Source organism: Talpa europaea (genome assembly GCF_964194135.1).
Source record: "Talpa europaea genome assembly, chromosome: 3".
NCBI lineage: Eukaryota > Metazoa > Chordata > Mammalia > Eulipotyphla > Talpidae > Talpa > Talpa europaea.
The window spans coordinates 64949755-64967326 of record NC_140069.1 but is presented as its reverse complement, the minus strand read 5'-3'; the positions used below and the strand labels follow the sequence as shown (position 1 = coordinate 64967326).

The following is a 17572-nucleotide window of genomic DNA, read 5'->3' as shown; positions in this document are numbered from 1 at the left end:
TTCTCAAGGATAGATCATATGTTGAGACAAGTTTCAATAAATTTATGAAGAGTGAAAGCACATCAAGCATCTTTTCAGAACAAATGGTATTGAAACTAGAAATCAACCAAAAGAGGGGAAAACCAAAAATATGTGAAGACTAAAAAACATACTAATGAAAACCTACTGAGCTAAGATGGACATCAAAGTGTGTATACACACACGTGCACATTTATGTGTGTAAAATATACACATACATAGAATCAGCAGAAAAATGAAAAGAAGTTACATTACCAGAATTTGTAGGATGCAGCAAAATTGTTGCTAAGAGGAAAGCTTATACAGGAAAATACAGACCTCACGAAACCATACCACTACCACCATACAAAAAAATTCAAAATGGGTTAGATTTCAATATAAAATATGAAATCATAACATATAATATAGATGATCTGTTCCTTGACATCAGGTTATTTATAGAGATCCAAGCATATGTTATAAAACTATGGTAAAAAGCAAGGCCTTGATAAACACAGGGTTATCCCTAAAATGGAAGCAATGAAGATGAGATTGGGAGAGGATACACAAGTATTAGTAATGATGGTGGTCAAACCAACCTAGTAATAGGGACATACATGTACTTACAGGTACACAGAATTACTATTCCTTGTACTTTGCGTATCTTATAAATATCCTTTAGATCTACTGAGTATTTTATAAATTTTCTTTAAGTCCACACTCTTCAGAGTTGGCAAAGTCAAAAGGAAACAAGATGTCCAAAAATAGACAAGTGCACCTCATAAACTCTGCATGTATCCCCAAGTGTAATGAGATTTTTTTGAAGAGAAAAAGAAAAGTCAGGCCACTGGAGAATGATGCATAATCATATGCAATGTTTATTTAAAATAATTTTCCAAGTGTGCCCATATTTTATCAAGTTTTGCTTCACTTTATCCTGTTGGAAACCAGATTTAACAGGTTATATTTTAATGTTTATGCTAATTTTTTAATTAATGCTAATTTTTATATTAACACTAGATCCAATTATATTGACGAATAGACAGTGTGAATTACTTTTTTGGTATTATGGTATTTTTGGTATTGTACTTTTTGGTATTGACCATTTCTTGGATTAGATGCTATATGCTATTTCAAGTTGTCTCCAACTAGCTGAATGACTTAAGAAAATTATGCTACCTCCCCAGGCCTAATTTCTCACTGCAAAAAGTAAAGACTAAATTATTTGTATTTTTTTATCTGGCTTAAAAATTCCATGAATACATTCCTCACCATTTTCACTTAATTTTATTTCATCTTTATTTGCTACTTCATCTACAAATCGTAATCATCCACACTCAAGTAAACATGAATTCATTAGAATATAAACACAAACCCAAAATTTCTTAATCATTCTAACATATTACAATTAATAGAAAAAAGGGCTTTAATTTGAATTTTCATTTTTTTATTTCTGCTTCTTTATTTAAAGTCAATAATGAAGTCACAATGTAAAATGAATGCATTTAAAAACAAAGATACATTTCAATAACAAAAATATGCAATGATCATGAAATCTATTGTACACTTTGCTAAGGTCAAGAGAATGAAAGATGGTATGAAAAAAATCAATCTTCAAATATATCCTTAACAAAACTCTCTTGTAAATAGCAAAATTATTTATGAAGACATGTTTACATAGTTGGACACTAGCTGCAACAACAAGTGGTGTGTGCTGGGGGCAAGAATAAGATGAGAAAGCTCCCTATGTTTTCTAGAGAAAAATATATGGGCATCAGGAACTCAAGATTAAGCTTTAACATTTAATTCAAAATAAAATAAACATATCTAACAGATCACAACTGTATGAATATATTTTTTTTTTGATAGAAATGTGATGGGGCATTTCTTAACAATAACAGCTAAGTAACCACGTAAGAAGTGTGGAAATACCCACAACCCCAAAGCCCAAGCCCTAGTCACTAACTTAAAATAAATACCTTCTATGAAATTTTTTTTCACATTACTAAAATATGCTCATTTACTTGGGATGATTCATATTTAGAATATTTCAAAAATTTGTTTTTAGGTGTGGAAATACAAGAGCTCAGATTTTTTAAACCATCTATGTATTGGTAATAACTGAGTTTTAGCAGTGATTAACAAACCTTTCGTTATATATTGATTGGATTTCCTTAAGCATATTTGATCAACTACTGCAAGAGTGATGCTGGTGGTAATAAGTGATACTCTCAAATTTTTCCTTTTAAAAAATATATAATACATGTAACACTAAGTTATATGTTACATTGTATATTTAACAAGGAATGACTTTTTTAGGCTCTAATAGGAAGAAAAGAAGCAAATAATGGCATTTATCTACCTATTTTCTCAATGATAAATCACAACTAACATTCAAAATGGTGGATAAAGTAAGTGATATTATGCAAAAAATTAAAATCATTATTTTACCTAAAGAAACAAAAATACCATGAGAAGTTAAATGAGCACACATAGGTCCCAAAGTTCACACTATGATTCCAAACAAGATTTTCAAAGCAAAAGGCAGCTACGTACAATTCTGTAGGTATTTCTTATTCTACAAAGATGAATTTCAGAGCAAATGTCAGCTAGTTCAGTCTTATCTTGTCAAAGATAAATATTCAGATGAACTAAAAGTTCCATTTAAAGTGCGCCTGCTGACCAACTCTATACTGACCCTGCTAAATGCAGTCACCAACAAAGTGGCCATCACGCATGCTTATTTCATTCACTGTCTTTGCTATCAACAGTCACAGAATAATGGATTTTTTAACCTAATACTTTATTACAGTGGACTATAGAAAAAACAATCCTAAACCTATCTTCTAAAATTCCAGAGTATGATAACCTCAATATTTTTAAATACTGAAAATGTAAAGGTCCATACAAATTAAGGGCTGTATTAAGTGTATACATTTTTTACCTTAATAGTCACTTGATGTGCTCTTAAAATCTCTATGAGAGAAGCAGATATTGTCCCCAGGTTTTTTGGCAATAGATTCAAAAGCAAAAGTAGCAGTGCTGTTGCAGTCCATAAAACTTGCTTTTTTTTTTTAAAGCTAAATTATTCAATATCTGTATTGTTATTGCACTCATATTGCCCGGAATACATCTATAGCAACTCAGCAATAGTGATTGCAACAAATGTAAATAAAGTAAGTGGGTCTACAAAGCATTTGATTTCCTTATTAGATAAGAAAGTTTTCATAGAGGAAATGCAAACTGCAATTCAAATCAGATTACATAAGCTTAATAATTTTTTAACCTTATATAAAATTAAACCTAACCCTCATCACTACAAATCTGTAACGAATCAGAAAAAGATTTACAGTACACAAAGTCTTGACTATCGTTGCATTCCACTCCTGAAGTCACTCTGAGTTAAAACAGCAATTTTTCCAAGATTTAAAGAAAAATAGATTTTATAAAAGGGATTCTTTTTAATCACTGAATACATCATTTTTATTACTAAAACAGAAATAAGTTATAAGTTTTTCCACTATAATTGCTCTGATGAAAGAATTCTTGCTTTTAACTCCTAACAAATGCTACATTTTCAAGACTAAAGGAATTATCAGTAGGCATTCTTTCTTCTTGATCTAAGTTACTTTTCTCTAAAATATGTCAAGTAAGCTTTTAAAGATTCAGGTAGGGGCAGCTTCATGATTTTTTCTCTCAGTAAATTCTGAGGTGGCTCCTCTGGCTTCATGGCTTCACTGTGATCTTTCTCTTCCTCTTCTTTGTTATCTTCTTCCATCTTTTCATCTTCTTCACTGTCTAAAGGCTGAGGAATAAGCTGATTACCCACAAATACATAAGTATTAATTCTCTGTTTAACTCTCTTTCTTTTCCTTTTGGGTGCAGCCCTTTGAGGAATCCCTTTGGCCTGCATCTCATCATTTATGAAATTTCTAAGTGTGCGTCGAATATAAATACGAGCCAAGTCCTGCAGATTCCTGACAGCACAAGGAGCTAAGGGAAAAAAAAAAAAAAGACAAAGTAAAACATTATTTATTGTTAATTTCTTCACAGAGCAAAATATATATTGAGTTAAAACGGAATTTTCTGACTCTTTCGTCTAAGAAAGACTTCAGGGTGCCTGTTACATGCCAACCACCATTCTAAGTACTGAGGACAGTGGAAAATGCAGAGGGTTTATACAAAGACAGGTAAGTGTCCCCATGTAAAGGCAAAAAAATTCTTTGAAAGGATAATAAAAACGTAAAAACAGAGTACATGAGAATTAAGAAGTTATGGGACAAGAATGGGAAAGAATTTTACCCTATGTATTTTTTATACTTTCTGAACTTAAACCCATGTAAAATATCCATCAGAAATCATGCTGCAAATAAACAAATAGCCAAAAAAGACACCACGGATTTCATAAAGTCAATGATAACGTATTTCTATCAAATACACAACTTGGGAACATATACAATCTCTGCTTCACTCTCATCTCCTACAGATAAAAAAACACATAGTAAGCCTAAAAAAATACTTTTTTTTTTTGGTAGCCTGCTCTGTATTCTATGTGTGGAGAAATAAATTCTCTAATTTACACCTAAAATTGATTCTCCTAGCTTCCGGCCCTGTGAAAATAAAACTATTACCAAGAATCCTTCTCAAATACCTAAACAACCTAAACAGAATCATCTTTAGTTGAATAGCATTTTAAAAAAATCTTCAAGGGCCTCCCCAGTGGTGCAGCGGTTGAATGCTGGGCTACAAAGCTGCCCGCAGCCTCTGCAGCGCCGGTTCAATCCCCGGCCACCAGCGAGGGTCCCACATAGAGCATAGACCTCTCCTGCTGTGCCCGCTGCTCCCCTCAGCAGTGTACTTCGTCAGTCTGCCTGTTCTGCTCCCCGCTCTGGCTTGGTGAATTCTCTCACCCTCCCACGCTTCTGACTGTACCCAGTGCTTGTATAAATAATCTTAAAAAGAAAATCTTCATCATGTATGTTTTTTAAAAGATTTATTTATTTATTCAAGAACTGGAGTATAGGCCAGAGGTGCAGGATGGTGACAAGATTCACCAGAGACAGAGCGGAGAGCAGAACAGGCAAATGGACCAAAAACACTGCTGAGGGGAGCAGCAGGCCAGACAGGAGAGGTTTGCAGCACCATGTGGGTATTTCCCTGGCTGACCAGTGTCCAGAGCATGCAGTGTTGCGCAACACGTGCCATCAATTAAGTTTCACTTTACTGTTTCGCCTTCTGAGAAACCACAGGTTTTTCCTGTTAATCAAATAAGACTGGGAGGTACGATGGGAGGAGCTACCAGGATATAAGAAGAGAACCACGAAAAGGTCAAGGGGTTACTGCGAGAGGAGTAGAGAGAAGGTCAGGGAAGGTAGAAAGACAGGGAAAACTAAGAGAAGGTAAAGAAAAAATAAAAAAGCAACCGCTAGCGTCAAGTTGTCTCAAGCCCCTCATTTCAATCCTCAGCCCTTCTCTTTTCGTGCCCACGAATTTCGCGGGTCGGGCCAGGTGGCGCCCAACGTGGGGCATGAAAAAGAACGAAGGAACCGCTGAAGGACCAGCTGTGGTGAGCCGGCAAATAAGGTAAGGTAGCTGGGATCATGGGCAATTCAATGTCCAAGGGGTAGTTAGTTATTTCCCTGGAAGCTCTCCTAAAAGAGTTTGGGGTTCCTCTCAGTAGAAAAATTCTTAAAGGATTTGTAGAGACCCTTAGTATCACTAATAAGTGGTTTCTGGAGCAGAATCGGGTCGATAGTGCCAACTGGAATAAGGTGAAAGGAGGTATCGTCTTATATCAGCAATTATATGGTCTTGAGTCTCTTCCTGGCACTACTTTGATGGTCTGGGGAGTGGTGGGAGATGCTCTTAATGCCGGTGGCACTGCTGCCACTCAGGTAGCCACTGGGGCTGTCAGGACCACGAAACAATCAGAGGAAGAAGATAGAAGAAGTTCCATTATGAGTTCTACATCGGTAAGTCCCCCTTCCTCTACTCAAAAAATACCAACAGCCCCTCCCCTAGATTATTCTACAGATGAGTCGGGAGGAGAGGAGGAACAGGATGAGGAAGGCCTCAGTTATAATAAGCCAGGGAAGCGTAAAAGGAGATGGAAAACTCCTGGGGAGCCACCTCCTGAGCCACCTCCTAGAACACTCGACAGGGTTGATCTTCCGTTAATGGAAAGACTGTGCTCTATGATGGAAAGAGTCCTGGCTTCCCAGGCCCCTAATTATGATTACCCAGTCGTGGAAGGGACAGATCCTCAAGGGGCGTGTACTAGAGTACATGTCTCCACAGCTTTTAAAGATTTGAAGGCGTTAAAGGAGGCAGTTACTCAGTATGGACTCCAAAGCGCTTTTACGCATACCTTATTGGATAGCTGTATCGGCATGAATCCTACTCCAAAGGACTGGAAGGCGCTGGTCAGGGCAGTTACCTACCCAGGGGATTATTTGGTATGGAAAGGTATATTTTTAGAGAACTGCACCCATACAGCTAAACTCAATGCTGATGCTGGATTTACGGTTAGAAACAAGGATATGTTAGCAGGAGAAGGGCAATATGATAGTAATGACCAACAAAAGGATTATGATCCGGCTGTATTTGCCCAAGTTGCAGCAGCTGGACCGTCAGCCTGGAAGGCAATAGGAGATAGAGGAGGAGCTGACATTCAATTAACAAAGGTCATTCAAGGGTCAACAGAACCATATGCTGAGCTCCTAGCAAGATTGATGACTGCAGCTGGCCGAATTCTAGGTAACGGGTCATTACGCAGGAGGCTCGTGAAGAGATCACTAGAGTCGAAAAGGCTCTAGCCCAGGTGACCTTAAATAGGTAGTCTGTCTCTCGCCCTTTTGATGTCTTGGTGTTTTGTAGTAATCTTACTCCCACAGCACTTATATGGCAAGATGGTCCCGTTTATTGGATCCATCTTAACATCTGTCCAAAAGGAGTCTTAGAGCCTTATTTTCATTCGGTCGCCAGAACTGTACAAACGGCTCTGGACTCCAGCCTACATCTTTCGGGTACTCACCCACAAGCGGTAATTTTCCCCTATAACAAAGAACAAATTCAGTGGTTAATACGCCACGATGAAACATGGAGTAGTCTTTATTTTACCACTTCAGTGCTTTTTGATTCACATTATCCCAGCAACCCTTTATGCAAATTTTTACAAAATCATCCAGTCTGTTTCCCCAGGATACTCGTTACTATTGCAGGGGCGCGGACAGTGTTTACAGATGGCTCCAGTAATGGTACAGCCTCTTTTGTCTCTGAAGGGGATAGGAAGGTGGTCTCGGTGCCCAGTGGTTCAGCCCAAGTCATTGAGGAGACCGCCGTCCTCTCGGTTCTCGAGACCTACTCACGAGAACCTATCAATTCGTATTCTGACAGCAAATATCTGGTACATGCTTTAAATGTTTTAGAAACTGTTGCTCATATTTCTGTTCATAGCTCCATTGCACCCCTCCTTCATCAGCTGCAAACACTGATTCGTAAGAGAACTCATCACCTTTTTGTGGGTCATATCAGAGGTCATCTTCCATTGCCAGGACCTCTCGCGGCTGGCAATGCCGCAGCTGATTCTCTTACTAGGGAACATCTAATTTGTCCAGCACTTCAGAGTGCTATGGAAGAACACGCAGTCTTGCACACCAACGCCACGTCACTTAAGGGTCGTTACGGGTTTACTCGTCGTCAAGCTCGTGACATTGTCCGTGCCTGTCACAAGTGTGCACGTTTTGCTCCAGCTGCTGTGCGGCCCCCAGGAGTTAACCCCCGGGGCATCCTCCCTAACCATATTTGGCAAACCGATGTGACTCATGTACCCTCTTTTGGACGACAGAGCCTGGTCCATGTTTCCATAGACACATTCTCTGGTTTTCTTTTCGCCTCCCCCCAGTGCAGTGCAAAGACTTCTGATGTCCGCTCACATTTGCTACAAGCGTTTGTGGTAATGGGCCGCCCACATGTCATTAAGACAGATAATGGTCCTGGTTATACCAGTAAGGCTTTTGCCTCCTTTTGTGCGGTCCATCGCATTGTGCACAAAACGGGAATTTCATACAACCCGCAGGGGCAGGGTATAGTTGAACGTGCCCATGGTTCTCTGAAAACTATGCTTTTAAAACAGGGGGAGAACACTCCCCCAGGGACCGTTTGACTACAGCTCTCTTTACCCTTAATTTTTTGACCCTAGATACCCAGGGGCGGTCAGCTGCTGCTCAGCACTGGTCGCCAGACCCTCGGGAGGTCACGATGTTGCAAACAAGATGGAAGGACCCAGTCAATAATGAGTGGCAACCACCCGCACCAGTATTAATACAGCTGCCCGGCAGCATTTGTCTTTTCCCACAGGATGCGGAAGCACCCCGATGGGTTCCTGATCGATTGGTTCAGTTTGTCAATATACCTGACCCTGCTAACCTTGATGACACGAGCATCCCAGATGTCAGTACGATGGGCAATTGTGCATTGGCTGCCTTTTTTGCTCCTCATTGATCGTCATGATTCCACTTTTCCGCAAGTATTTGCCACTAATCTTACTACTGGTCTGGCTTCCAAGCCATTGGATAGTGCCCTGTTGGGCCAGGGTGAGGTGAAATTATTTAATGGCATTTACTCTGCAAACATTAGTTCTACCACTGAACAATCTGTTAGTATTCAGAATAATAGAGTGTTTGTCTACTGCTGTCTGTCCCCTCCTTTCTTTTTTGTCCTCTCCAATAATGCAGGAAAAGCAACTGTGTTGAACTGTCCAGCGGAGCCCTGCGCCCTCTCTGCCTGCTGGACCCGGAGTACTGAAAGGGTGGTTATCATTCGTCTGTTTTCTACTTTAATCATGCCCGTGGATGTTTCTGTGCGTCTTTTCCCTGTTCTACCTAGGAGGAGAAGTGATTTTGGCATCACTGCAGCTGTTGTCGCTGTTTCAATAGTGGTGGCCGCGGCTGCAGCTGCTGCTGCCGTCTCTGTCACTCAAGCTGCTGCCAATGCTGACAACTATAAACAATTTAGCTGCCAATGTTGCTTTTGCGTTATCAACATAGCAAGATATGAATGAACATTTACGAAATGGACTTTTGATGCTTATCAGCAGATAGCTCTAATGTAAGAAGAGACAGACACACTTTTGTTAACTGCTCACATGCCTTGTAACCTTCTGTACCGTTTTATTTGTGTGATTCCTGTTATGGTGAAAAATATGTCTATGGAAGTAAATAGGTTAAATAGTGTAATCAGAGGACCTTGGAACCACCAGTTCCTGAACCTGACTGCTCAATTGGCGAGACAGCTCATAACTGTTAACAACACTCGGGTTACGCCTGTTACAAGTGAGGGTCTCATTGCCTGGTTTAGAGGACTCCTTCCAGAGTTGCTGTTTGTGCATTCGGCATATGGTTTCTCCGTCGGCTACGGAGGCGAAACAAAGAACGTGCCATTGCAGTCAGGCAAGTACTTGGCGCCATGGTACTTGACCAGGACTCCCCAGTGGCACCCGGATGGGTCAACTTAGCCCTAGAGAACCTGAGAGCCAAAGACGGGTAAGAGCGTAACCCGTCCAGACCAACCTAAGACAGCGGTCCGGACCAAGAGCCACGGATTAGCGATGACGGGTAAGGCTGGTCACGGAATATGCCAACCTAAGACAGGCCAGGTGTCTCATTTAAAAGAAAAAAGGGGGAGATGTCCGGAGCATGCGCAGTGTTGGGCAACACGTGCCATCAATTAAGTTTCACTTTACCATTTCGCCTTCTGAGAAACCACAGGTGTTTCCTGTTAATCAAATGAGACTGGGAGGTACGATGGGAGGAGCTACCAGGATATAAGAGAACCATGAAAGGTCAGGGGGTTATTGCAAGAGGAGCAGAGAGAAGGTCAGGGAAGGTAGAAAGACAGGGAAAAGTAAGAGAAGGCAAAGAAAAAATAAAGAAGCAACCACTAGCGTCAAGTTGTCTCAAGCCCCTCATTTCAATCTTCGGCCCTTCTCTTTTCGTGCCTACGAATCCCGCGGGTTGGGACAGACCGGGAATCGAACCAGCACTGCAGAGGCTGTGGACAGCTTCACAGCGCTGCGTTCAACCCCCTGCACCACCAGGGAGGCCTCCTTCATCATGTATTTTTTATTTCTTTACTTTTAGTACTTGTTTCTGGATACCTCTCTTCCTATTTTTTTGCTATAACATTTGAAATTCTGCCTTCTTTAGCTATTGGTATGTAGCCCATCTTTGCCATGAGACTGTGAGCTCTGGGAGGGGAGAGCTCTGTAGGCACAGTCCATCATCCCGCCAAAGCTCACAGGGCACACCCTATTTTCTTCCCACTGTACCACAGTGCCCTGGGCCATGCCCACTCCTCCCATGCGACATATATCCTGCAGTAGTTGACATGGTTTTTCGTAAAACCCTAAAGTAGCAGAAATTTTACACCAATATAAACACTTCACACTTACCTAGTAGCCCATTACAAAAGCTTTTCCTCAAACTATCTTTTTCCACTCCCTACTAAAACTTGAAATGGAAGAGAATTCCAGAGTCTTTACTAGCCATGACAGCTAGAAAAAGTAGAATATATAGTTTCTAGCTACGTATTCTGTCTAGGACTGCCCTCACCTATATGAGGTAGAAACTAAAACAATTCAATAATTTGAACTCAAGTCTGGTTTCTGTCAATGATTAGTTTTGTGCAGAGAAGTGGTATCTCATCTTATATTAAAATATGTCAAATATCTCCTGCTGTGTGTGTCCTCCAAAACTCTTATATACCAGGTACTGTTAAAAAAATGTATTTAAATACAGTGGGTGTGGTGCGCAGACCTCTCCTGCCGCCCGCTGCTCCCCTCAGCAGTGTACTTCGGTCCTTCTGCCTGTTCTGGTCCCTGCTCTGACTCTGGTGAATTCTCTCACCCTCCCGCAATTCTGACTGTACCCAGTGCTTGTATGTATGTATGTATGTATGTATAAATTAATTAATAAAAAATAAATAAATACAGTGGGTGATTTAGACTAAGACCCTGCTCTTATGGAGATAAACATTTGGTTGATAAAAAAATAATTAAGAAAAAAACACAAAACAAGGACTATAAAAAAATGACATGGTAGAAAGTAACCTGCAGAAACGGTTACTTTTGATTAATCAAGAAAGTCTCCCTGAGTAAGTTATAGCTGAATTAGGAACTAAATGATATAGGAAACAGTCAGGTAAACATCTTGGAACAAAAAGAATATTCAAGCCCTTGGAGGTAAATGAACTTTCAGCATGTTCAGAGGTCTAAAAGAAGGCTAGTGTAGATGAAGTTAAGAGCAGGAGAAAAGCTGTAAGTGATCTGATCATTCATGGTTTTAAGTGAAGAACCTGGTTGTACTTACCATGCAGTTCCTGAAGGGTTTTTAGAAAGCAGGGGTTATAATGCAATGGAAATGATACTCTGGCTCTTTTGTGGACCATGCATTGTAAAGAGGGACAAGAAGGCAGCTGGAATATTCCAGCAATCCATATGAAATATAATCACATTTTTATGGGGGTAGAGATGGCAGTAAAGATGGAATGCAATGGACAAAGTTGAAACATTATTTTGAAGACAGGATGGACTGGGGTTGGATGTGGGAGAACTGTTGACCTAAGGAAATAGGCAGATGTTAATTTCAATTATTGATATGACAAAGAAGAACAGAAATAAAAAAAAAAAACCCAATGCTAGAAAGAAAATGAACTTCCCTTTATCAAATCTAAGGTAGCTATTACATATTCAAAATTGAATTTAAAATTGAAAGTCTGAGAATAAGACTAATGGCATACCAATCCTCATTATAATGTTTTATATTTAACTCTGTGGTTCAGTGACTTGAGCAAGGTCACAGAGGTCGTAAGTGATTTGCGTTGGGACCTGAATGCAGCATCTGAGTGTAGAGTCTATGCTCCTTTCCAAACACAAGCACTTAAATATAATCCTGGAAATAAAAATCTGGGAGTCATCAGCAAATCATGACAATCAAAGACCAGAAGACCAGAAACTGCAGAACACTCAAGAATGAATATAAAGAAAGGAAAAGGCCTGAGTTTGAATGAACTCTGTGAAAGGGGAGGATGGAAAATACATCTATATACAAGTTTTAGAAATAATAAAGGAACCAAAAAAAAAAAAAAACCAAAACAATAAGTCTTCTTAACTGATCTTTGCTCTTGAACCTCTCTCACATTACCTGAATTTTCTTTCAACACCTTAATATGCTGTTGTTCTACCACATTCACTGCTATTCCTGAGAGAATGAAAGATGCTGAAAAGAATGAAGTATCTTTCAATCCTAACTGCAAAAATACCTAAACTTCATAAAGAACCAACTAGATCCAGAATGAGAAAGGAAACTTGACGTTAGTATCTTCTGAAGTTCAGAAGTTCTAAAATAAGATCTACATGATCTTCATATAAAAGTTCTCAATGATACAAAGACCTTTACATAATTTTCAGTCCCCGACCTATTCTAAAAGCCCCAATGTTTTCTATTCTATGACATTTCCTTGTTTCTAAAGCTTCCAGCTTTGAGTAAGGATTTAATGGACCAGACAATACTAACCCTGACTGCTATAAAATTTTATTTTGAAGTTTTCAATCCAAAATTACAATTAAGGTTATCTCCAACACACACATCAAAGCTCTATTTGTTTCCCCAAAGGTGGTTTCTGTATAGATTTTATAGGAACCTAGAAGTCAGCACTTTCATTTTTACCTTATTAACAAAGAGTGAAAAGGCATTTTATTTGGGTCAAATCCATAAAACCAATGACTTTTAAATCAGCCCTAAACTTCAAGCAGTGTATTCTTATTTTTAGAAGGTCTTATACCAGAAAAAAGCTAAGAAATATCATTTTAAGTTGAATAAAAACTAGTGATGAACCTGAAGAAAAAGCTCCAACTACATTTTAGTAGCTACTTAATACAAGCAATTTCATAGCTAAAATTTATATTTGAGAAAAGATTTGCATGTATATATATGTTTAGCTTTTTGGTACCAGCATTCTTTTCATATTCAACTTGCAATAATTATTAACGAAATCAAGTTTTTTGAACACCAATCTGTTTTTACAGAAAAGGAAACTTGCTCTTATTTTCCATATCCTATTAAATTTAGACAATTACCAAAATTTTTTTCATATTCTGGCCATTACTATATAAAGCTTTTTTTTTAATTCATAATTCCTGACTCATTTTTTAAAAGTTACTGTTGGTAGCTATGACTTTTTTCCTTTAATTTATAGAAACTCTTGTAAGGGGCCTCCCCTGGTGGCACAGCGGTTAAGCGCTGGGCTGCGAAGCTGCCCACAGCCTCTGCAGTGCCAGTTTGATCCCCAGCCACTGGCGAGGGTCCCACATGGTTTGACAGTCCTCTCCTGTCTCGCCCGCTGCTCCCCTCAGCAGTGTATTTCGTCGGTCTGCCTGTTCTGTCCCCCGCTCTGGCTCTGGTGAATTCTCTCACCCTCCCACGCTTCTGACTGTACCCAGTGCTTGTATAAATAAATAAAATAAATCTTTAAAAAAAAAAAAAAAACTCTTGCAAGAAAGATAATAACATAATGAACATCATATACCACTCAGCTTCAGTTCTCTCTTATGGCTACTCTTAGTTCATTAACACTCCCATTTCCTTTTCACACCCCTATCTTGGATTATTTTGATGAGAGATTTAGCCAAATCATTTAGACAAATCATTTCACTCATGAATATGTCAGAGGGATGATGGATTTTTAAAAACATTCACTCTCTTCAATTTTTTCCTATTCCATTAAATTTATTCCTACTTTACATTCATAATCACAAATGTCAATCAACCCACCAATGACAGTCTTATTTAAACTTCCTAGATCTGTTTGTGCTGACATCCTTAAAATGATGGAAAACAAATACTACTCATTTATAGTATGTTGTCATTCATGCCGTTTATAAATTCTGTTATTATAAAATCGCATTATAACCAAGACTCTTCAAAAGGAAATTAAACTAGGAAAACTTGACAGATAAAAAGAGAACGCTGAGGATTATAATATCAGCTACAAAGTAAAACATTTAACTATTTGCTGCAAACAAAGCTACAAGGGACCCTATGAGTACATGTACATGTGATGCATATTAAACATATGTTTAGGTCATTGTCCAAGACAAATTGTGTCAGAAATCTTTTTTTTTTTTAAGATTTTATTTATTTATTTATACAAGCACTGGGTACAGTCAGAAGCGTGAGGAGGTGAGAGAATTCACCAGAGCCAGAGCAAAGTGGGGAGCAGAACAGACAGACTGACGGAAATACACTGCTGAGGGGAGCAGCAGGCACAGTAGGAGAGGTCTACGCTCTATGTGGGACCCTCGCCGGTGGCCAGGGATAGAACCGGTGGCCGGGGATAGAACCGGCGCTGCAGAGGCTGTGGGCAGCTTCATAGCCCAGCACTCAACCACTGCGCCACTGGGGAGGTCCCCAGAAATCTTCTTTCCACTACTACTTCTTATGACGCTCCAGCAGTTGTGACGTGACAGTTAAACGAAACTGTCATAAACAAACTATAATTCTAATGCTTGGAAAACAGGAGGAAAGAGATAGTTTTACTTTGTTACTACTGTTTTTTCCTTTACCTCTTGCCCTAGCTTTTTTTTAACAAGGAGTTTAAGTATTCAAAAATTATAGTTTAGTACATTATAGTGTACAGTACACATAAATGTTTATATACACATACATATATACCTACATGTACAAACATGGGTGTGTGTGTGTGTGTGTGTAGTGGGTAGTCTATTAAAAAGGAGCTTTCATTGAAAAAATTGTATGATCCAAGTGAATACAGACCCTATGAATCTTACAAATCCAGAGTGGTGGGCCTCCCTGGTGGCACAGGGTGTTAAAGTCTCAGCACTATCAAGCTATCGTCAGCCACTGCAGCATGAGTTCCATTCCCGGTCAGGGTGCCAAGCCACATGGCACAGCAGACCTCTCCTGTTTTGCCCACTGCTCCCCTCAGCAGTGAATTTCAATAAATCACCTGTTCTGCTCCCCATTCTGTCTCTGGCAAATCCTCTCATCCCCCAGCACCTCTGACCTACACTCACGTTCTTGTACGCATAAGTAAAATAAATCTTAAAAAAAAAAAATCCAGAATACTGATTTTCTTTGATGGCAGCTATCAGAGAAGAATGGAAGTAACTCCTCTCCTCAGATTGTGGGGAATAGACCTCCAAGCCACTGACACTCTCAAAGTGACACTCACTCCAGAACTACAAGTAGGACCTCTCTTTATCACCATGTTCATTTCTCCCCAAGGCAGGAGAGTGGCTTGTATAACTTGTGAATATAAGCAGCAGCAAGCCTGTGTATCTTTGTCCTATTCTTTTTTTTCTTCCCTCTAGGTTATGTCCAAGTACAAGTGCACAGGTTGAGTTCTACTCACCCCTGTGTTTATGGGTTAAACTCAATAGTGAGTAGTCAGTGTTGCCTGTAAGCAAAAACCTGATTTACTTGCAATAGGTAAACCTCATTTAAATGTGCAGACTTAAGCCATATTCTCCTACTATTATGACTGGTAATAAAGCTACCTGACCCTAGCCATCTAACACCCAGGTCCATTTCTCCACTGGTAAGAATCTGAACAGGAAAAATCATGTACAATTTAATGATCCCCCCTAAATCCCAGCACTATTCTTTATTAAGCAATTATTATATGCCAAATACTTCATGAATACTATTTCGTGTAATTCTCAAAACCACCAAAAAGGCCACAAAATCATAGAGCTCAAAAGAGGTAAAAATGAACACTGAAAATAAAATTAATTCCTTTCTAAAAGCCAGCTCGCTATGAAATAAATCCATTTAAGAAGCAAATTAAGAGGTTTTACTAAGCCAAAGCTCATTTTGGAAGAATTGTATCCACCGATTTCTAACAACAAACCTCTTCTTTTTCAAGGTCTCAGTAGCCCTCAGGAAGTTGCTCACTCCCTCCTTGAAACATTTTTCTTCCTCAGTTTCTAATATCCTGGTAGTCCTCCCATTTCTCTCAGGTCCTTCCTTTGCGAATACATCATCCTGTTATCTCTGAATGGTGGCCAATAGCTCTAATCCAAGCATCTCTTCTCGCAACTTTAAATGACACCTTTATGTTGAAGACTCTCAACTTCCACCTTCCTCATGAAGTAGGTTCATACCCTACTTAACATTTATGTGCTAACAGACAACTCACACATGGTCAAAATAATATATGCAATCTTCCTACACCTATTTCCAAACTATTTCACTCCAAGTCTTCAAAGACAGTAATGAATGTTGTCACCAGTTAGTTGCTCAGAACAAAAGTGTGGATAACCTTTATTCCCTCCACCAACATCAATGAAGTCCATTATTATTCTACCTCACACAACACTGACTCTCTTTTGACTACAAGAAAATTCTGTTATAGACTGTCCTCTATAGCCTAGCCAGTGACCTCTAGCCACCCTGGAAGAACAAAGTTCTTTTGAGCTGAATTAAAGTTTTTGGAAAATTATATCCACCAATTTTACTATAATTAATTCACAACTATAACTAATAAATTCATTTTTAGTTTGACCTGTCCCTTCATTTCATCTTTCCAAAAAGGCAACTAACTGGGGGAGGTGGGGGTTGTGGCGGTGCATGGGGGAAAAGGCTGAATAAATACATTGAATACATTGCTGCAGAGTTCTTCATAATTATATAGTGCATGAAATATAAAGCATAGGAGTTAAATATTAAATCACAGCTCAATCAGAAAGGATCAACATTACTTACGGAGTCCCACAGAATCTGGTTTGCCATTATCATTCTTACTTGGTTGCACAAGTGGAGCAAATGAAACAGCAAGGATATTTTTACTTTCCCAAGTGTTTTGTCCAGTTCGCATAATTTGTGTTAACTATTTAGAGGGGAAAATAGACTAATTTAATTCTGGAAATGTGATTTTTCTTACATACTTACAATTTCAAAAATAACTGTCAATGATTGCTACATAAAATCACTTGTATCTGAATGCAACAAAATTACTTTCACCTAAACATATGCCATAAAGTAATATAAAAGGTGTCAAGTATTTGGTGTTCAATATAGTTTAAAAGAATTTTAAGTAATTTGCTTTTCAAAGGTTGATCAATTTTCTCAGTAAATTATGTTTTCAAACATTTATTATACCTACTAATACCAAAAAACAGGCAGGAAAATAGCTGAAGAATATTTTCACATAAGTCTATACAGTACTACATGAAGATTCTAAAATATACTTGTTTCTTTAATGGAGTTAAGCACATCAAACGAAACCCCCAAATAGGATTTCTTGTTTTTATATGCTGAAAGAATTAAAGAATGTTGGAAACTGAGTGGCCGGCAGAGGTCATTATATTCAGTTCAATATTGCCAGGTAAGAAAACTACAGGAGGTTACAGTTTGGCAAATCCACACAGGTAGTTTGAGTGAAAGTCAAAGTCCTTTCTAATGGTTGCAGGGGATTTTTTTTCTATTACCTGTTTTGGATAAATATGAGCATTTCAAGTTTTTCTATATAGATAAATCTAAGAGCAGTGCTTCTTTAA

The 17572-nt window shown here is 38.8% G+C and overlaps 1 protein-coding gene across 1 annotated transcript in view; it reads right to left on the bottom strand.

Annotated features, from left to right (window-relative positions):
- Positions 1-3622: 3622 nt before the first annotated feature.
- Positions 3623-17572, bottom strand: part of PCMTD1 (protein-L-isoaspartate (D-aspartate) O-methyltransferase domain containing 1) — a gene marked incomplete at both ends in the record, with an annotated part of 37824 nt that continues 23874 nt past the window's right edge. Inside the window, 2 exons of the mRNA XM_084229660.1 lie at positions 3623-3990; positions 16779-16902. Coding sequence (XP_084085786.1) covers positions 3623-3990; positions 16779-16902 — 492 coding nt within the window. The remainder of the gene's footprint in view (positions 3991-16778; positions 16903-17572) is intronic.